The 19,506-nt window shown below is 41.2% G+C and overlaps 1 protein-coding gene across 2 annotated transcripts; it reads right to left on the bottom strand.

Moving 5' to 3' along the window:
• Positions 1–1,898: 1,898 nt before the first annotated feature.
• Positions 1,899–19,068, bottom strand: wrap53 (WD repeat containing, antisense to TP53). Of its 2 annotated transcripts, XR_004559008.1 has the most exons (12): positions 18,887–19,068; positions 13,701–14,160; positions 13,397–13,568; positions 12,897–12,992; positions 11,278–11,386; positions 9,909–9,997; positions 7,532–7,755; positions 6,144–6,355; positions 5,936–6,039; positions 5,637–5,780; positions 4,320–4,962; positions 1,899–1,921 (listed from the first exon to the last, which is right to left on the bottom strand). XR_004559008.1 is itself a non-coding variant. In XM_034164559.1 (11 exons), exons 2-11 carry the CDS (start codon positions 13,978–13,980, stop codon positions 4,743–4,745), a joined length of 1,650 nt encoding a protein of 549 aa, XP_034020450.1. In that variant the 5' UTR covers positions 13,981–14,160; positions 18,887–19,068; the 3' UTR covers positions 2,293–4,742. The 2 variants fall into 2 exon arrangements, 1 of the variants encoding a protein (XP_034020450.1); XM_034164559.1 differs by lacking the exon at positions 1,899–1,921 and having other exon boundaries at positions 2,293–4,962.
• Positions 19,069–19,506: the final 438 nt, after the last annotated feature.

Genomic DNA, 19,506 nt, shown 5'->3' with positions numbered 1-19,506 from the left:
GATAAAGGAGCCGTGTCCCTTTGACATTTTGCAAAATGCCATGTATAACATTCCCTAAAAGCTACAGGAAATCTTTTCCCTTCACACCGTCTTCTGTAAAGCCTTTTCCTTTCAAAATCAGCATGAGAGTGCCAAACCAAAGAGCAGTCTAGACATTTTAACATCAGAGCTGTGGACTTGTCTTTTACTCCATGCTAATTTACTTCGGGGGTGTCACAGTTCCGAGCGTTTGCTTGAGTGCTTCCCTGTGGGATGAGGAGATTCAACAGGCAGCCAGGCATTTGAATAATTGTTTTCAAATGTCTTTCTTAATATCAACATCTCTCGTTGTTGGCATTCTACACTCCTGTGATGAGCATCAAAAGTGTCGAGTGTTTGTCTAATGGAAAGCACTTATGCAAGGCCATGGAGACTCGGTCAGATTGCGACACAAATGGAAGAACAGAACGCAGAAACACTAAACACTTCACGGACATTTGCATATTAATTGCAGAAGCAGCAAAGCTCGACTGCAGCCACGTCGGGATAATGGCTTTACTGTCTGTGTGCCAGCAGTAATGTTTGATTTTACATGGTTTTAATCAAGGTTGGCTGTTTTGTTTTTGACAGATACAGATGTGCAAACTGTAAGTCAGCATGTAGCATTTTGTCTTTGGCAGGTTTGATACACCTCAGAAGTAAAAACTACACCAAGCAAGACTTCTTTTTTAAAATGTGTAGGGCAAACTATCAATAATAATGTAACATGAACCAACAATGAAAAATTTATTTGGCTCTTTTAAACTGACTACAGTAGCAAAGAGGGCGTGAACATCTGGAACATCTCGTAGTGGGACATTAAGTTTTATTGTGTGATCATTGAGTATTTGACATCGCAAGAGTTAATTCATGCATGAGTCCATGTCAATATGACAGAATTTAAGAGAGAGAAAGTGACCTTCAACTACAACCCCCAAGAAAACATTGAGTTACAACAGCAGAGATTTGGGAGCATTCTAAATAAAACAAAATGGAAAAGGCTTTTGTGAGGCAGAGGTCATGCTTTCATTTGCTGACCAGAAGGACCAGTAGACTAAAGGTGCCTTGACACTTGCACGCATTTTGGCTTCGCACTCCCACGCACTTCGTCGTGACAATGCCACCTTCTTTGTTACCAGCTGGATGCTGTGTATATAAAATAATTACTGCGTAGCGGTTTAATAATTTTCTCAGAGTTTGGCTGATGAAATCACCTCTAATCACTTTCGGAATCACAGAGGACAATTTCAGTTGCAATTTGTGCAGCTGAAACGCACACTGGAGTCAGAATCTTGCTTGGACTGGGAGTTGGCTGCTCACATCCAACGTTTGTCCAGAGTATTTTATTAAAAATATCTCAAATATGATGACTTGCTGTGCAGTTAATTGTACTGTCAATATGCACTGTACCATAGGTCAATCCTACTGTATTTCTGTTGAGTGAAATATTTAGTATTATTAACGTTAGCACATGGCTTGGTAACATTAAATCCACTAATGTGCACCGGTTACTAAAGCAAAATGCAGGTCATACTTTTTCAAATCCGCATCCAAGTGATCAATTATGAAACCCATCCAGTCCCCAAAAATATGCTTTAATTCAACAACCAAAGCAGTTAGCGTGTAAGCCCTAGCTTAGCAGTTTGGGAAATTGGAGACAGGTGGGCATGTCGGGGCTTTGTCCTGCTGACCAAGCCCATTCTCCACCTCTTTATCCAATTATGGGTTGATCGGGAGTGAGGCGGAGTCAGGCACTGCCAAGATGTCGACAACTGGAGCCGCCCCATTTGAGCTTTAAAACAGCTATTAAGAAAACCTGTGGGTGAAGTCAATGAGGGTTTGTCTAACACACACACACACACACACACACACACACACACACACACACACACACACACACACACTAAAATCAACCAAAATTATTTCACCTTCTGGTGTTTTTTGTAGGAGGGGAAACAGAGATAGCATTTCTGGACAAAAGGCTCAGCCCAAAACCTGAGTACGACAGCGCCCTCTCAAGGGTAAATGCCCAGAACAGTTGACAAAATGGGTTGTTTCATCCTGTTAACACCCACCCTCACAAGTCAGTAATTACTACGGCTTCCGAGTCATTGAATACCAGTCGTATTTAGCACCACCAGAATTATATTCCGAAGAAAGAACCCACCCGAATAATTTTCAAGAATATCACAAAAAACATCTGAGAACACTTTCTGCTAAAAGAGACTATACTGAAAATTAAATAGAAAAAGAAAGGGGGGGGGGGGGTATTAATTCCAGAAAGGCATCTTTCCATTGGGCCCTCAAAATGAGAATACAAATTCTGTTGACTCTGCAGGACAACTGTATAAACACACATACACAAACAAACCTCACACCGAGACAAAGAAAGTCTAGACAACCATACGGCCAAGTAACAATCACAACACCGTTGGATTATTTATGACCCATGTTTGGCATTTTCTCACTTGCCTGCAATTTCCCCCTTTGTCTTTGTGCCTAGTTTCTTCTCCCAATGCACGGATGGTTGCTAAGCAACCACGCACAACACAACAGTGCAGCTCTCCAACTTGGCACTCTGCGTGATGTGCCCCTGTGGTTTCAGACAATCAAATACATGAGTGTGCATTCATGCAAAATGTGCACAGAAGGGAAAAGAAAAAAGTAGTGAACGCTATGAATAGTTTCCATGTCATAAGCGAAAGCCAACAGTCCCTTTTAGCTTTAAAGAGCTGCCTCTTGACTCGAGTGCAACAGCGTCTGGGATTTATTACAGGGCATCGAACTGTGAACTGCCTTCAGCAGAGCAAAAATGAGGAAGGCTACGAACCTGTGGGGAGATTCTTTTAATGGGCTCCATCTTGAATAAAGACCATCATAAAGCCACCTGTTGCAGACACCGCTGCACATAAATGTGACGTTATGAAAAGGCATCAATGGCTGCGAATGAGTCATGGTAAACCGTTTAAGGCCTGGTCACACGGCACTAATGAAGGGCAACGGAGCCCAAATGAAACAAGAAATCTGGACTTTCGTTGACATCGTTTAACCTTTGCTCAGCTTCATTCCTGCAGCTAGCACTTTATCAGGATTTTAAATTGTCGAAAAATTTGAAGGAATGCCGCCGAAAACCTCAATTCGTCTGTATTTCATTTTGCTGTAGCTCTTGATGGTTTCTTATTGTTTGCTTAGTTTTTGTAACATTGGCGTTTTGGTCGACTTCGTTTACACTTTGTTCAGCCTCACAAGTCCGACATATTGAATGAACACAAGGACATCTGAACAAATCAATAACTAAAGCCTCAACCAGCTGAATGTTTTCATACAGTAACAATAGCGTTAACATTTTATCAACTATGTGCCGATGTTTCAAATGTTTATGGCTAACCTGCATGTGGGTGTGGCCTTCGTTTCAATGGTGGACAGCACCATCTTAAGGTGCATTTACTGCCACCTACCGGCCCGGTGAGTGATCGCTGAGATTTTACAAACTTTTAGCCATCAGTCACATGAACATGAATGTTTCATTTAAAGCATCGATGGCAACGTTAGCTTCAGATTAATTTTGTTCCTCTTTTGTGCTCTTGATTCCCAAGCTATTCGGTGATGGGAAAAGTAAAAGCTCATTTGTCCACCTTTTCTCAATGATTTGTGATTTTGTGCCTTTTTTTTTTTTTACTTCATTCAGGAATCTTCGTATACCGCGTGACCGGGCCCTTAGGAAAAAATTTGTGCAGCTTACGAATAACAGCTACCACGCAGTAAGTACTATGGCTTGGCAACAAAATGTTAGGTCCAAGAAGGAAAAACCTGAATCGGTGGAGACTTCTCAAATGTGTCTTTCCACACAAGACTTTGGCTGGAGCATGTTGAGCTCCTTCTGATCAATCCACCCTACCTGTAAAGAAATCCAAAACAGACTCCATAAATGGTAATGCTAGCATTGAGCAAATCACCATCATACATTATTGCAAAGGTGTGCTGCAATGGGACTGCGCTAACAGGTTCAAATGCAATCTGAATGCAAACCGCAGGACAAACAAGATATCAGTCCTCACTCATGCCATCACACCAATTACAAGATTTTGAGGCGACAGTAATAAAGTCAGCTGCTCATATGTTCAACAGTGACAAACATCATGGCTTTACAAAAATATACATTATGTAGGCATGCACACTGGTTAGAAAAATAAGGTTTAAAAAAAAAAGTCAGGAGATCCTGTCGTTTACAAAAGTGAAGCTCAGGAACAAATGGCACTTATTGCAACAATGGCAATTAGGAATCTCGGATTCGTGTTTACACACAACACCAACGCTTTTCAGTCAACCAAGCTCAAATGTGGGTGCATTCTCAGCTAAATTAAAATGATGAAATATTAAGTATATATGACAAAGAAAATTAACGATCTGTTAATCAAATGAAAACTAAGAAAGACAGGACACAAAACCTTCCCTCTGCAACCCCCTTAAGGTCCTAACCTGAATAAAATAGGACACAAAGTGTCCTTGTTGCATTAAAACATTGTTCCAACTAATTTTCAAACCTCAGAGGTTGAATTTGTACTTGACTATGTACGCTTTGGGTTTATAACTTCAAAGTAAACTGGCATAAAAAAAACAAAAACGAACTGTTTGACATCTACAAACTTCACATAACACACTCCTGAAATAAATATCACATGGCAGGGATAATTCAACTGTCAGCTGGTTGGACTAACAGGGTTTTAGGTGTCCACCGCTGCCATGCCGGGCTCCTTGTTTGCCCCTGCAGCAGAGCTCAGCGGGCCGGCCCACCACAGCATCAAGGCGTTGTCCTGTCGGACCTCCTGCAGTGACATCACAGCTTCATCTCCCTCAGTGTCGGAGGCTGAGTCCCCGTCACTGGGCCACGGAAACTGCCGCTGCCCGCTGGATGTAGCCAACAATGGCATGAAGGGGTGAATACTGAACAAGTGATGGATGGAAACACACACAAAAAAGGGAAAGAGGCAATTAAGACTCAGCACCAGATAACGCCATGTTTTCTGTCAATTCTGTGACTATTAAGAGGAAATCTTGGAGGCAGCGCCACATTATTGCTCATCAAATAGAGGTCAAGCTATCAAAATTAATCATGCCAAGCCAATACATTGGAGCTGTAGAAATTTTCACTTTCAGTGTGTGAAATTTTGTCTTATGTAATGCGTGATTAAGTCTGTTCTAGCTGTGCCACAAAGATACTGTTCAATAGAAGGCTCAAGCCGAAATGAAAGTCTCCTCCAAGAGCACTTAGACTGATTTATTTAAACTTTATTAACAATTAAGTTAGTTTACCAGCATTATTTCATTGCTATTTTGAGCATATGGCAGATTGTTGAAATTCCTGTAGCTGCTGCCCTATTCACTCTCATTCAATACTTCAACTAATGTAAAATCAATCACCAAAGGTGAGAATAAAACAATGTTTTGATATTGCCAGGGTTGCAAAAAATATAATTGATAATATTCAAGATGATGTTTTGCAGGCAAAAAATTACAAAGCTGTTTTCAAACATATACATAATTATCATCTACTATGGCTTCTTATCACTGCAACACACCAATTAAGTGACACAGAACTGTCGTATAATTCGTAATACCTGATGCCGTTGGTGCAGTCCCAATGGGCCTTGAACCTGAGTCGAGGCTGCAGTGGCTCCTCACTTCCATTGGGAGGAGCTGTTTTGGTGTCCCAAACAGACACCACTCCCTCCGTGTCTCCGCTCAACAGGTACCTGCCCGAGCTACAGGCGCACAAGGCAACACCCGCAGAAAATTAGAACACAAGTGTTGAAGAGAAGGCCAAGGAATAACTGACTGTATGATTTGACATTATGCCTCCTTTACAGTCATGTCACCATTCACACACACTAGGGTTTCTGTTTGGAGACAAACTTACAGGTCCAAATCAAAGTAGATGCGCTGATTTGTGGCCACATTCCTCTTGAGGGAAAACAAAACCTCGCCTGGCTCTCTGAGGTCCCAGCACAAGATCTCTGGATCCTACACACGCACAAATCACAATCGATGTATGTCTTACACCACTGTGTTGTTTAGAAATATTACCCACATTATCTTCTCTGTAGTGTGTGAGTGCGCGTGTTCACCTTGCGCCCTCCAGTGTACAGGTAGTGGCCGTCGGGAGAAAAGAGCAGATGGGTGAGTCCTCCATGGTGACGGGTCGGCAGCAGTGCCAGCAAGGTGCCGTCCTGGCAGGAGTAGAGGCCGGCACAGCGGGAGTAAGAGCCACAAGCATAAACCGAGTGGCAGGGGCTGAAGCCAAAGCAGGAGATGATGCCGCTTTGGCCCTGCTTCTTCACTGCAGTCAAGACAAGGGACAGGAATTTGGAAGCAGTTTTAGCCTTTTACAGGTTAAATAAAAAAATAAAAATACACAAGTAGGTCATGTCGACTCAACAGTTGATTTTGTCCAGCTTGTGGATTCCTAAATATCAACAGAAGGAATACAGTCATATTTAAGATGCAGTGTTCAGCCCCTCTTCTGGCTGCTAAAAAAATAAGTTAATTTATTTTAGATTTTTTTTTTTTTTTTACACTGACCAGAAACACTGACCAAAAAAACAACATGTGCCTGAAACGATTCTGTGATATGTGACCAGGAGGAGGAAGACAAGAGGGGCAAAAAAGAAAAAGAAAAAAGAGCAAAGGTCTGCTCATTTATCAAGAGGCATGCACACATGCACACACACACTTAAAATAAACACACAGATGACTGGCACAGTAACTTTCACTCAGTAATGAAACAGTATCATTATTATCCCTCTCTAAGGGTGTACTTACACTATGCATTCTGGAGTGCACACAAGCGCGCTGCAACCCCCAAAGTCCAGTTTGTTTGACTAATGTGTGCTGTGGGTTGTGGTCTGGGTCACTGTGCCCCTTTGCAGAGCGCATGCATCCAATTAAAAACAAAAACAAAAAAAACTTAGCTGACAAATAACTATAAGCCACAGAAGAAAAAGTGACTGCAGTAATGAATCTGTTGTTTCAGAGCTGATGGTAACATTCATTATTATTCTCTTGTGCTATTTGGTCATAATAAATGTTACTTTAATCCTTATATAAAACTTAGCTTGACCCCGTGACGCCCACTCCCCCGCTCGGGCACAGTCACCTGGGCCAAGTGTGTGCACACCTGAAGCATCATACCTGTAGTGCTCAGCCTGTATGTGTATTCAGGGCATAACCACAAGGGTGTGCTTAGTGCTTACACTGCTAAAGACTGAAGCACTGTTGGATTACTGAACACCTTGAAGTGAAATTCATATTTCTTTAAATGTAATTTTAGAAATATTAATCTCCCCAAACATGGTTAAAGAAGCTGAACCCAAACTTTGTGGTCAACAACTTGCAAAGGGACACCAGTGAATCATGAGGGTGACTGACGAACCACACAATCAGATGAAACAAATGTAAATAATCTTGTGCTTTAAAAGGAAAGTAAAGTGGACTTTGTCCGTGGCTGAATTCTGACCTACAGTGGGTCGATCCTCGCAGTCTCTCCCGGGCCGCTCGGTGTAGAAGACTCTGACAGTTTTGTCGAAGCCGCAGTAGAGCTGTGTGCCATCAGGGGAGAAGCACAGGGAGTGGGCTGCGGTCAGCTCGTCCAAGTGATTGTACGGCCGGAAACTGGCTCTCACCTCCCCGTAAAATGCATCCCACACATGGACTGGGTTGTCCCGGCTGCTGCTGGCTATACTACGGATGATTGACAAAGCTTATATTGTAGGCAGGAGGGAGAGGTCAGGGAAAAATGATGGCTAAAAATAAGGTGGACAGAGTTAGCAGCAATAAGGACATCCTGACTATGAAAAAGGCTGAGAAAAAGCGAGGAGAAAATACAATGAACTGATGCAGTGAATGCTGAGGCTCTTGATTAATTCATTTTCTAAACTCAACACACACCACAGTGCATCAACACGCCAAAACAAAACACACAGCAACATGCTATGCCTCATTATAGAGACAAGACCGCGGCCTAGTACATGATTATTGATTTAAACCAGAGCCAAAAACAGAGGCAAGTCTTTTAAACTGTAATTATTGAGTGCTGAGCAAATGCCGAAATATCACTGCAGCTCAATTAGACAAAGGAAATTGGTCCTTGCTACTGCTGCCGTGTTCTTTCGTGGCCCCTCCGAGCCACTGTTTTATTCCAGAGCAGGGTGATGGCCAATTATAATGCTAGCCTGCTGCTATCTTGGCACAGTGCCGGGAACTCGGCGCAACTTAAACAAACCGTAACAGGGGCCCTTATTCCCTCACTGCAGGAGGGGCATCGGCAACACATGGCGTTTGGCAGATGGAGGATTCAAGGAGCAGAGGGTAAGAGTGAGAAACAGAACACGGGAAACGAAGAGGAGGAGGGAGGGCTAACAGGAAAACAGGTTTAAAGTAGATGCCTTTAATGATCGCACCTTAACCTTTCATCTGGATGAAGTGCCAGCTGCAGCCGTTAACAGCGTGCAGCCCAGATTTGTCCAGCCACCTGCCTTCATCCGTTTTATGAAACAATGATCTGAAGAAGACCTTCTGTTTGCTCCAAAGGGTGTCCTTATCGTCTTAACAGACAGCTCCTTTACCTCCCGCAGAAGGAAACACAGCAACCTCTCCCTGGTTCTTTGTACACATCAGTCAGTCAGCAGTGTATCGAATATCATGTTGTTTACACAACTCCACACCCGCATCTGGACCCCATCCTTCCTACTGTAGCTTGATCAGAGGGATCTCTCAGAGTGGACGATGATGGGAGCTTGGGGTATTCAAAAAGGAAACTACTGGCAACTTGACTCCAAGCTCATTAACAGGTCCCTACCTCTCAGCACGACACGTAAACCATAATCCACACATTTTATGCCAAACTGCGCACACAGTGAAAGAAATTAAAAAGAGATAAAGCAGTAAGACCTGAGTCAGGGAATTACATGGCCCTTTAGGTGTTGTTTGAACACTGGGGTGCTGTTAGATGTCTGATTTGTGATGAAAAGCGCTGTGGCCAGCCAACAGTGGTGGATTGAGGCAGAAAAAGAAAGCTTCAAAATGAGACCTGAGAAAAAAAGCTTTAGCGTTGTCTTCCGCCACCAGCAGCGGCCTCCTGCGAGTGTAAATCCCACAGCGATCAAAGAATGAGCCCGACAAACGAACAAAACATCATCTATGGGTGATTCTTTAACTACGGGCACTATTGGCCTTGTAAATGTAATTTCCACCACACCATTGCCTTACAATATAAAGCGCCTTGGGGCAACTGTTTGTTGTGATTTGGCGCTATATACATGTGCTATGATGTCACTGTTTCTCTCCATAGAAACTACCCAAACAATCTTTCATACAAACTGTTTAAAGGGACATTACAGTGTTGTGGTGGAAATTACGGCAATAGTGTGGGACAACTACATTTTGTTTAAAAAAAAATCACAACAGTTGTATGACATTGAATATCCCAATTATGTTTTGATTATTTTATTCAGAGATATTTTAAAACATTAGAAAAAACATTTCTTTACCATTCATTTTTATCATTGAAGATCAAAAGTCTGGGTGTGGGACAAGCACAAAACGGCAATATTTGCATATAATGATGCTGAAAAAAGGTGAAAAAGTCATCATAGACTACTAGAACAAATTTCTTAACACACTTTCATTGTAAAGATAACTATAAAAAAGTGTGAAATTTCCCCTTTTTTCTGTTTTTCATACAATATGATCAAAGGACATAATAAGTGCCGTAGTCTAAGAATCACCCCTATATTCTAAAAGTCCAGCAACGGGCAAGTTGACATGCAATGCTCATGTGAGGTTTAGATTTGGAACAATGTCATAACATTTCTCCAGCAGTTCACTGAACTCACAAACAGGTGTGAGGATCCAGAGAGCTCATCTTTGGGTACCAGCAGTAGTCATAGATGGTATCACCCTCTGCCATCCTCAGAGCTGGACTCTGCAAGGAGGAGAAACAGGACACAGTCATGCATGCAAGGACTGAAGCACACAGTATTAAAACAGAACACATCACATAATCAACGGGAGCTGCCACTGCAGCCTTGCTACTCAATCTCAAACTAATAGCTAAGTAGTCCATATTAAAGCCCCGTTGTTGCAGTAAAATTCCATTTTAAAAACTTAGTGACACCATGTCAGAAATAAAACCAAAAAAGCACAATTTTATGTCCTTTTCATAAAAGCTGTGAGGGCTCACTAAGAAAGATGGATTATATTTCAATTATGGCTGTTCAGTGATCCCATTCCGACAGTCTATTATGTTATTAAGCAATTGGACTGGCACTTGATATTTAAAAAAAAAAAAAAAAATGTGAACAGACACTAAGACTCTGCACCCTATTTTTCCTGAAGCATTACTTACGATCTCAACAAGGCAGACTTGACTCTTTTGTGCAAAAATTAAGGAAGCTAGACTCCTGTGTTGTTAAAATGATCTTTTTTTGGGTCGCCATAGGAGGTCAAGAGTATCCATCTCATCTTGTCCTCTGCATCTTCCTCTGTCACTCCAACCACCCGCATGTCCATAAACTTGCTCTTTGGGGTGCTTTCGGTCCTGTGTTTGTCCATTAGCAAAAAAAAAAAAACACAACACCTGGAAAAAGCAATAAAAAATAAACTGTCCTGATTTGGACCAATCTTGAAATTGAGTGTCAACTACAACCAAAGTGATTTGATTTTGAAGGGAGAGAGAAGATATATATATAAAAAAAAGTTAAAACTCAAGGTCACATGCCAAAGACAAATCTTTGACCCAGTGCTTTAAAAAAAAAAAAAAAAAAAAAAATATATATATATATATATATATATATATATATATATATATATAGCTGACATTTCGAATCAGGGATTCAGCCGGTAAAAATTGTGCTCAGCACAATGGGTCTTGTTTTTCCATTTCCACGGGCCATTTGCCACTCGATTCACAGTTTGTTTAATTATATGTGATGAATCATCATCATGGGTTGGGGTAACATACAAACCTTGGTATATGTACTTAAGACGGGCCCTCACCACCCCCCACCCATAACACATTTTTTAGACTTACGTAACCAATACTAAAGGTGTGACTTACAGTTCAGAGAACACTGTAATATGTCACGAATAACCCTTAGTCTGCTGTGCTTTTATCATCTGATTAATGATGATTATTGTATCCTTGCACAAATAATGACTCAAAAACATTAGGAATCCCTCATGTGAAGTCATTTTTATGCTTACCATCTCAGGAAGTAGGTCCCACTTGGAGCCATAGACTTCTGGCGGGACATTGTAGACACGCAGCACGTTGTCGGCACTGTTGGTCAGGATACAAGAACCATCGGGAGCCCTGTGTTAGGAGAACGGGATGGATGACAGCGCATTAACAGCTGTGAACTAAAAATCAGCATGTACCGAGAGCAAATCTAAATCAACTTCACAGAAACTATTTTTATTTAACACGGCTCTCCAAGTCTGAATTATTAGCACAATGGTTCCAAACTTTTTCTGCACCCCCCCAAACACACACACACATAAATGCAAATCTTTTCCATCAAAACCCCACTGGAATTTATTTCCAACATTGTAATTTATACAAAACTACAACTTCTCTTTGAACAAAGCAAAATTAAATGACAAATCACCTTCACAGTGGAAATTAGCAGCGACATGCATCTTGAATAGAGCAGCGCAGTCTCATTTGAACCACTACATAATTATCGCAGGATTTGACCACATATGGGGAGAGCTGACATGAACACGGCAGAGAATCCCCGGGCAGAATGTGGGAGTTTCAGCCCAAGCCATTCAGCCCGCTCGATAAACTTAAAAGCATACTCGCTGTCACCTAGCAGACCTGCTGGTTTAAAATGTTATCGCTGAAACCCCCATCCTCCAAATGGTTTGTGCTGACACTCCCACACTCTGCCTGGGGATTAGTCTCTTCCCATAAACAGCGTCAATTCTAACGGGAAAATGGTGTACTGTTTTGTTTTTGGCTGCAATCACTGAAGCAGTCATAAAAAGTGCCATTTTTTTTGGTTCCCAGTGGAGAAGGGAAGATGAGACAAATGGGAGATGTTTTGTCAGTAAGTGTTAGCCTATACAGCTAACCAGAGTAGCTGTGTTCTCTTGCCTGTACAACCAACCGCCTTAAGAAATTTGAGCTCCAGATCATAAATAAACTGCAACACATGTCCACTTTCCACTGCACATTTTCTTTGCATTTTCACTTTGTTTGTATGTAATTTGCCCAAAAACTCAGAAAGTGTCGTGTTTCTGTCCCTGGAAGTTGAGAAATTACAACATATGCATCATATTTTACCCCTTTAGCGCCTGCCCTCAAACAAGACTGTGCTGCCCAATTACATACACAAAATATGTCCACGTTATGCGAGCAGTACTCAAGCATGACCATCATCAGTGTTGCCAGATACAGCTGGTGATTTCCAGTCTAAAAGCTCTGTAAAAAAAAACTACCAATATGTACACACAACTACAAATTATAAAATATTAGTTATTCTGTATAACTATATATATTTACAATATTGTAACTAAACACGCATAAATATTTTAACTGTCCCGGCTGCTTAGTGTATCAATAAAAAGCAACGCAGCCAAAGCATGCATAAAAATCCTACGGCAACAAATTGTCCCTCATTTATTTGCCTTGCCATACCCCCACTGTAATACCGCTGCACCCCTCCACTTTGAAAACCACTACATTAGCATATTACTAGAGACTCTGGATTAAATGTACCATTTAATGTTACTTTTAAACTTCGACTATCACATTTATGGAATAAACAGTTTTTCTAAATGTGACTAAAGACTGGACATTAAATATAAAAAGTGATCACCATTTGCAGCCTTTAAGGTAATTTTCTTCAAATCTGGAGAACTCAGTCCAAGAACCAGTCAACATGAAGGGGTTTTGGGTAAAATCAAGGCCAAGTCTGCAAGTACAAGAAGGACATGCTAAGAAACCATTCTCAATCCTCGGTTTGATTTGTGCAATACTTTGTGGTAGCTATAAACTTCAAAGCTCTGAATGTGCTGGTTTATTGAGTGGTAAAAAAAATATTAACTTACATATTTATAGGCTCAGCAATAAATAGATAAGTAAATTCATAATACTGGACCAATTTTGTAGAAGAAATCCAATGTCGCTCTTGCTACGTTGCACAGCCTTCACGTGAATTGAAGCAACATGGAACTTTCAAGTTCAATATTTATGAAGACAAAAATTTCAAAAGCGACACCTAAGCTTAAAAATAAATAATCACACCCCAGACAGACACCAGCTTTACATTTGCTCTGTGGATTCAATGATTAAAAATTAGCGGCTTCCTTCACTTACTGCTGCCGCTCACTGTCTGAAGAAGTGTTGTTGTTGTGATGATCCTCTTCTGGTTGCGTTTCTTCTTCTAAAGGTGCATCATGGCCTCCATTCTGATGGCATTCTAATTCACACTGCAAACTCCCACTTGCCTCCTCCCCTCGATTTTCCTCTTCACACTGCAGGAGCGCTCCTGTTCCAGTAATTTATACAAAATTTGTACAGGATTCTGACTTGCACAGACCAAGCACAATTCATTCTTTACTCTTCAAATGGATTATGAACTGCAATCTTGAAAACAATGAAAACAAATGTGGACTGGCACCTTGTGTTGGTGAGGATGGGTCTTGCTGCTGCAAGCCCACCTGCGTTACTGCTTCTCTGTGGATTTTGATGGGCTCAGCATCCTGTTCTATTCCAAGTTCCTCTTCATCAGGTCTGGATCGCTTGGCCAATGGAGGGCCCCACTGCTCCGACGTCTCTCCCAACACTCCATCAACCTCAGCTAAAGGTACCACAGTTTGCGGTGGCTCATTATCAGCTTCTGTATCCTGTCCTGTACCGGTCACCCCCACTCCTTCAGCACTTCCAACTGAGTCAGACATGTGTCCCTCAGTCTCTTCTGTCAAACCTTCTGCCCGTTGTCCAAGTGCTGATTCTGTGCCCTGTGTCGGATGATTCGCTGTCAAACGTGGGTGAGGTAAGTGCTACTAGGATAGTGCTTCTTCCTGCAGTGTAGGCGTTTGAGTCTGCTGGAGGGTGAGGACATTACAGCACCAAGCTTACTGATGGGAAAAAAGGGAGACAAGACAAAATGAGTGACTGAAGGAAGCAAGGATACAGGCAGAACAGAAAAACACCGAAGAAGTCAGCATGTCATCACACCTGCATCGCCTCCTAAGCAATTCAGTACAACCACCTTTACAAAAGGTAAAACAAGTAGTTCACAAGCACACAGTACAGGCAGCTTTGGAAATCTCAGACTTTCAGTCCATTCTGTGACACAAGTGAGTCATCCTATTTTTTCCCCAGCACCTTGAGTAAGAAATAAGGTAAACATAAGATCACCAGCAACAGCAGAGTCAAAATTGGCACTGTGGGACTGGATGCACTCTAAGAATGACTATAGGAGAAAATGTCTGAGAGGAAAAAATAAATTCACACAAGATTTTTGCTAGCAAAAGTGACCTTTAGAGTATAATTTTAAGTTAACCGAGATGTAATGCATGCAGAGGATATGCAGTGATAATCCAAATGTGACCATTACGATTTAGGATCACTTTATTTTCAGCCATTTCTCCCTCCTTTACACCAGGTATACACGGGGTCCAAGCCCCCTACATGGACCGGGAGCTCCAGTGAGGACCATGTGACTCAAAAGATGCAGCTGAAAGACGTGGGCCCGACCCGCATAGCCACATGGGCAATACTGCTGTCATGCCAACTTTGCCTTTAAGAGGACTAAATTTAACTAAAATGGCCATACTTTTCCAGTATGTACAACCCCTGGCAAAAATTATGGAATCACCGGCCTTGAAGGATGTTCATTTAGTTGTTTAATTTTGTAGAAAAAAAGCAGATCACAGACATGACACAAAACTAAAGTCATTTCAAATGGCAACTTTCTGGCTTTAAGAAACACTATAAGAAATCAGGAAAAAAAGATTGTGGCAGTCAGTAACTGTTACTTTTTTAGACCAAGCAGAGGGAAAAAAAAAATATGGAATCACTCAATTCTGAGGAATAAATTATGGAATCACCCTGTAAATTTTCATCCCCAAAACTAACACCTGCATCAAATCAGATCTGCTCGTTAGTCTGCATCTAAAAAGGAGTGATCACACCTTGGAGAGCTGTTGCACCAAGTGGATTGACATGAATCATGGCTCCAACATGAGATGTCAATTGAAACAAAGGAGTGGATTATCAAGCTCTTAAAAGAGAGTAAATCATCACGCAGTGTTGCAAAAGATGTTGGTTATTCACAGTCAGCTGTGTCTAAACTCTGGACCAAATAAAAACAACATGGGAAGGTTGTTAAAGGCAAACATACTGGTAGACCAAGGAACACATCAAAGTGTCAAGACAGAAAACTTAAAGCAATATGTCTCAAAAATTGAAAATGCACAACAAAGCAAATGAGGAACGAATGGGAGGAAACTGGAGTCAACATCTGTGACTGAACTGTAAGAAACCGCCTAAAGAAAATGGGATTTACATACAGAAAAGCTCAACGAAAGCCATCATTAACACCTAAACAGAAAAAAACAAGGTTACAATGGGCTAAGGAAAAGCAATTGTGGACTGTGGATGACTGGATGAAAGTCATAGTCAGTGATGAATCTCGAATCTGCATTGGGCAAGGTGATGATGCTGGAACTTTTTTTTGGTGCCGTTCCAATGAGCATTCTTTTGTTTTTCATGATTCCATAATTTTTTCCTCAGAATTGAGTGAGTCCATATTTTTTTCCTCTGCTTGGTCTAAAAAAGTAACCGTTACTGACTGCCACAATTTTTTTTTCTGATTTCTTATAGTGTTTCTTAAAGCCAGAAAGTTGCCATTTGAAATGACTTTAGTTTTGTGTCATGTCTGTGATCTGCTTTTTTTCTACAAAATTAAACAACTGAATGAACATCCTCCGAGACCGGTGATTCCATAATTTTTGCCAGGGGTTGTATACTGAATAACAGCCTTTGCTCCCTAAATGTATGCATGCATGTATTTTAAGTCAATTCTTTCCTTCTACCCCCATTTGTGGCACCCTCTAGCAACCTGCATCTATCAAACTTAGCAAACAGCCATGGCTTGCTATGTATCATTGTGCAAAGTTTCATATTTATCATGTAATGCAGGGAAAATATCCAAGATTTTCTGTTTTGACTGCTCCTCGCAGTAGGTTCTCCTTTATAAAGTTGGTAGCTTTTGACCTACCAAGCTCATTTTAATAACTTAAGCTCCTAATGGTCTATAGATTCCACTAGCAAAGACTGATGTCGACTGAAGCGACGACTTGGGATGAGATAGATTTTAAAGGTTTTACATATTTTACAATACTGCGTAAAAATGGAAAAGCATAAGTTGGTGTGGCCTATATCATTTGTCACACTTTAGAAAATTTATGGATATATGAATTTTGATTGTGCAATGATTTTTTGGGGGGGGAGTTGTGGTCAAAAAAAGTTAAGAAAATGCATTTTTCTTCATTACAGCACCACCTGAAGGCACAAAAAAAGCAATTTTGCTGTGGCCCTACCTTGTGCTGGTGTGTATCATTCCTGAGAATTACAACTTGATAAGTTGAATGTGTGCACCACACCCACTTTTCTAATTAAAAAGGCAATAGGCCACACCCCTTTCAACAATCATGATGTACTTACACATTTCAAGTAAGACCTGTAGCCATTTTTTTATATAAACTGTAGCGACTGATGGCACCCCCTAGTGTCAAATCAAAACTATTTTAATCAGGTTCCCTCTGTCTTATTCTGCAGCAGCCACATGAGATTGTGCAGATACCATTACAATGCGAAGTCCAACTTCCTGTGTCACGTGTTTGTAACAGGACGTTAATCCTTTGTCAGGTAGGTTAAGGGCCATCAAGCTCATTTTAAGTCAGTACTTTAATGTTTCCCATAATTCCCCTGGCAGCCCCCTGCGCTTCTCAGAATGCACCGTGGTGCCAGAAGAGTTCCAGTGTCCCACAGCGCATATAAACAATGGCTAGCAAGGACGTGGATGGCAGTGATCCAATGAGTTCACAGGCGATTATGATGATGACCCATTCTCCCACGCTGAGAGTGTTATCTAGAGGAAGTGTAGCACCTATGATGGACTTCTGCTGTGCCCCGATGTTGTCTTGTTGTCCATACTTTACAAGGTTTGTTTACATTGTGCCCTGAAACAGAACTCTGCTGAAACTGACCTCTCGCATGAGTCACGAACCGAGAGATGGTGTGAGAATCACAACTGCAAAGCAGCGAATAAAGTAAGCTGAGGTCCAGTAGACTCTGTGTGCAAAGTTTAGTGTTGATGAGAGTAGACTGGGTTGCGTCTCTAAAAGTCAGTTTTGCAAATTTTGCTGATTTGTGGAAAAACTATCTTGGTGCAAATGGGGGTGGTCTAACTCAGGAGAGCCAGCCTGAGCCAGTAAACGCATCCACATAAACCACTTGAAAGTACGATCTACGGTTTGAGAGTTATAGCGCAAAATGTAAATGTGAGGCTATAGCGCCTCCATAAGTGGATTTATTTAATTGTTGGCCGTGGCTACGGGTACGGACCCATATCTACAGAGACCGTTCTAAAGATACGGAGCAATAAAGCAATAAAAGTCATTACATACCCGTAAACAAGTCAGCTGGTCTGAAGATTGTAAAAGTCCAAGTGTAGAAAGTCTTACTTTGCTGTAAACAGGTCAAGATGTCCAGTTATTACTGTTGTTCCAAGGGTTGTTTTATCGCATCCATGATACGCATGCGGTCAGGGTTAGGGGAAATCTCTTGACCGTATTTCTCTTGGGTCCGTACCTTTAGAGGTCCCGCAGAAGATACAGATGCACGTATCCTTAGCCACTTCATTAATTTTTTGTGTCCCGAGTTACAAGCAGGGTTTTAAACCAGTTCTGAAAGTGACACCTCTCCAGCTTGTATGGTCTGGGCTCTATGAAAATACATAAATAAATAAATAACCAAACGAAAACAATAGGGTTCCCGAGCTAACAAATATTTTGCTGAAGTTACTGTCGTCGCCGCTGTTCATCTGGAAAGGTGCCGTTTGCTTTTCATATATCGTTTTGAGCACTGAGCACATTTCCAAAATGACACAAGAAATCACCAAAAAATAAAAGTACTTCTTTTACTCATATTTGGAGTCAGTCTGGGTTATCTTGGGTAAATTGCCGCCTGCTGGGACAGGGAACAGCTGTGCTTTGCAACCGCTGTCTCCAGCCTGAATACACATCCTACAGTAGAGCAACTTTCAACCTTCTTTTGGTTGTTTTAAAAGGAGCACTGAAACGTTAAAAACTCAAGATATACTGCAAGGACAACGTAAGCTCGATGGCGAAGCACGGTATTTTCCACCAACTTCCAGATCCAACCACAGTTGTGAAAGTTCCCAGATGTCCCCTTTCCATAATTCTTTAGCATCTGTTGCCTTTGGCTCACTTGAGATCAAGTGAGAAAAGAGAAATCCTCTCTTTTAGCACTACTGTTAGTCCAAGCAATGTCAAGTTTTGAGTTTTATGAATAAATGGCAAATATCACATATCTGTTTTACCCTTCGAGCTTGTTGATATGGCGCGCAATGCAATGTGGGAAGTAAGTCCGTCTTTTTCGAGTAGTTTAGCATAACTTCAAAATATCGGTAAATACATGTCAAAATATCTACACAACAATCCAAATTGCTCATGAAAATACGGACAAAACGGCTAAAATGTTTACTCGAACTGAGAAAAATATTCGCGTTAGCTCGTCAGCTAATGCTAACAGCCTGTGCTTCGGCTAGCTTACCGTTCGGTAGTATTTGTAACTGTTCGTACTTTTCTGTTGAGTGACGAAAAACTTTCGCCTCACCGCGAAGACCTCGAATCATCAACTCTTCGCCGTCTTTGGGCTTAAACTTTTTTTCTTTCCAACTAGCTCACACTGAGAAAACACAACACACAGCGAGCAGCCGTGCGTTTAGAAGTATCGCGAGTCTTCATCTGCGGGTTTATTGATATGTATCGCGAGATTTGTTAAAATCACTTTCACTGAATTTTGTCAACACGTAGCTTTACTAATAAGTGCATTATTCACGTCATGCCTGCTAGTTAAAATTTTTTTAAAATAATTTAAAGCACTATTCCAACTATTCCACTTTGGTAAGTCCTGAGTCTTAAAAAGATTGTAGTTAAAATATGACATAGTGGTGTTGTCATTAAAAAATAAAGATTACAAATTTAACATTCAAATTGTTAAACTTTTAAATTTGTAATAAGTGAGCTATTGCTTTAAGTGGAAAGACAGCTGCAGTTAGCCCCACCTCCTCTAAACACCAAATTATTTTTTTAAATTGCAGTATAATCCAGGCAGATTTCTCTTGTGTTCATGCCTTTAACATGAACTCTACTGGCCCTGCACTTGGCCAC

This window comes from Thalassophryne amazonica, chromosome 23 (genome assembly GCF_902500255.1).
Source record: "Thalassophryne amazonica chromosome 23, fThaAma1.1, whole genome shotgun sequence".
NCBI lineage: Eukaryota > Metazoa > Chordata > Actinopteri > Batrachoidiformes > Batrachoididae > Thalassophryne > Thalassophryne amazonica.
Note: the sequence above shows the minus strand (reverse complement) of the source record. Positions and strands in the feature narration are given on the sequence as shown.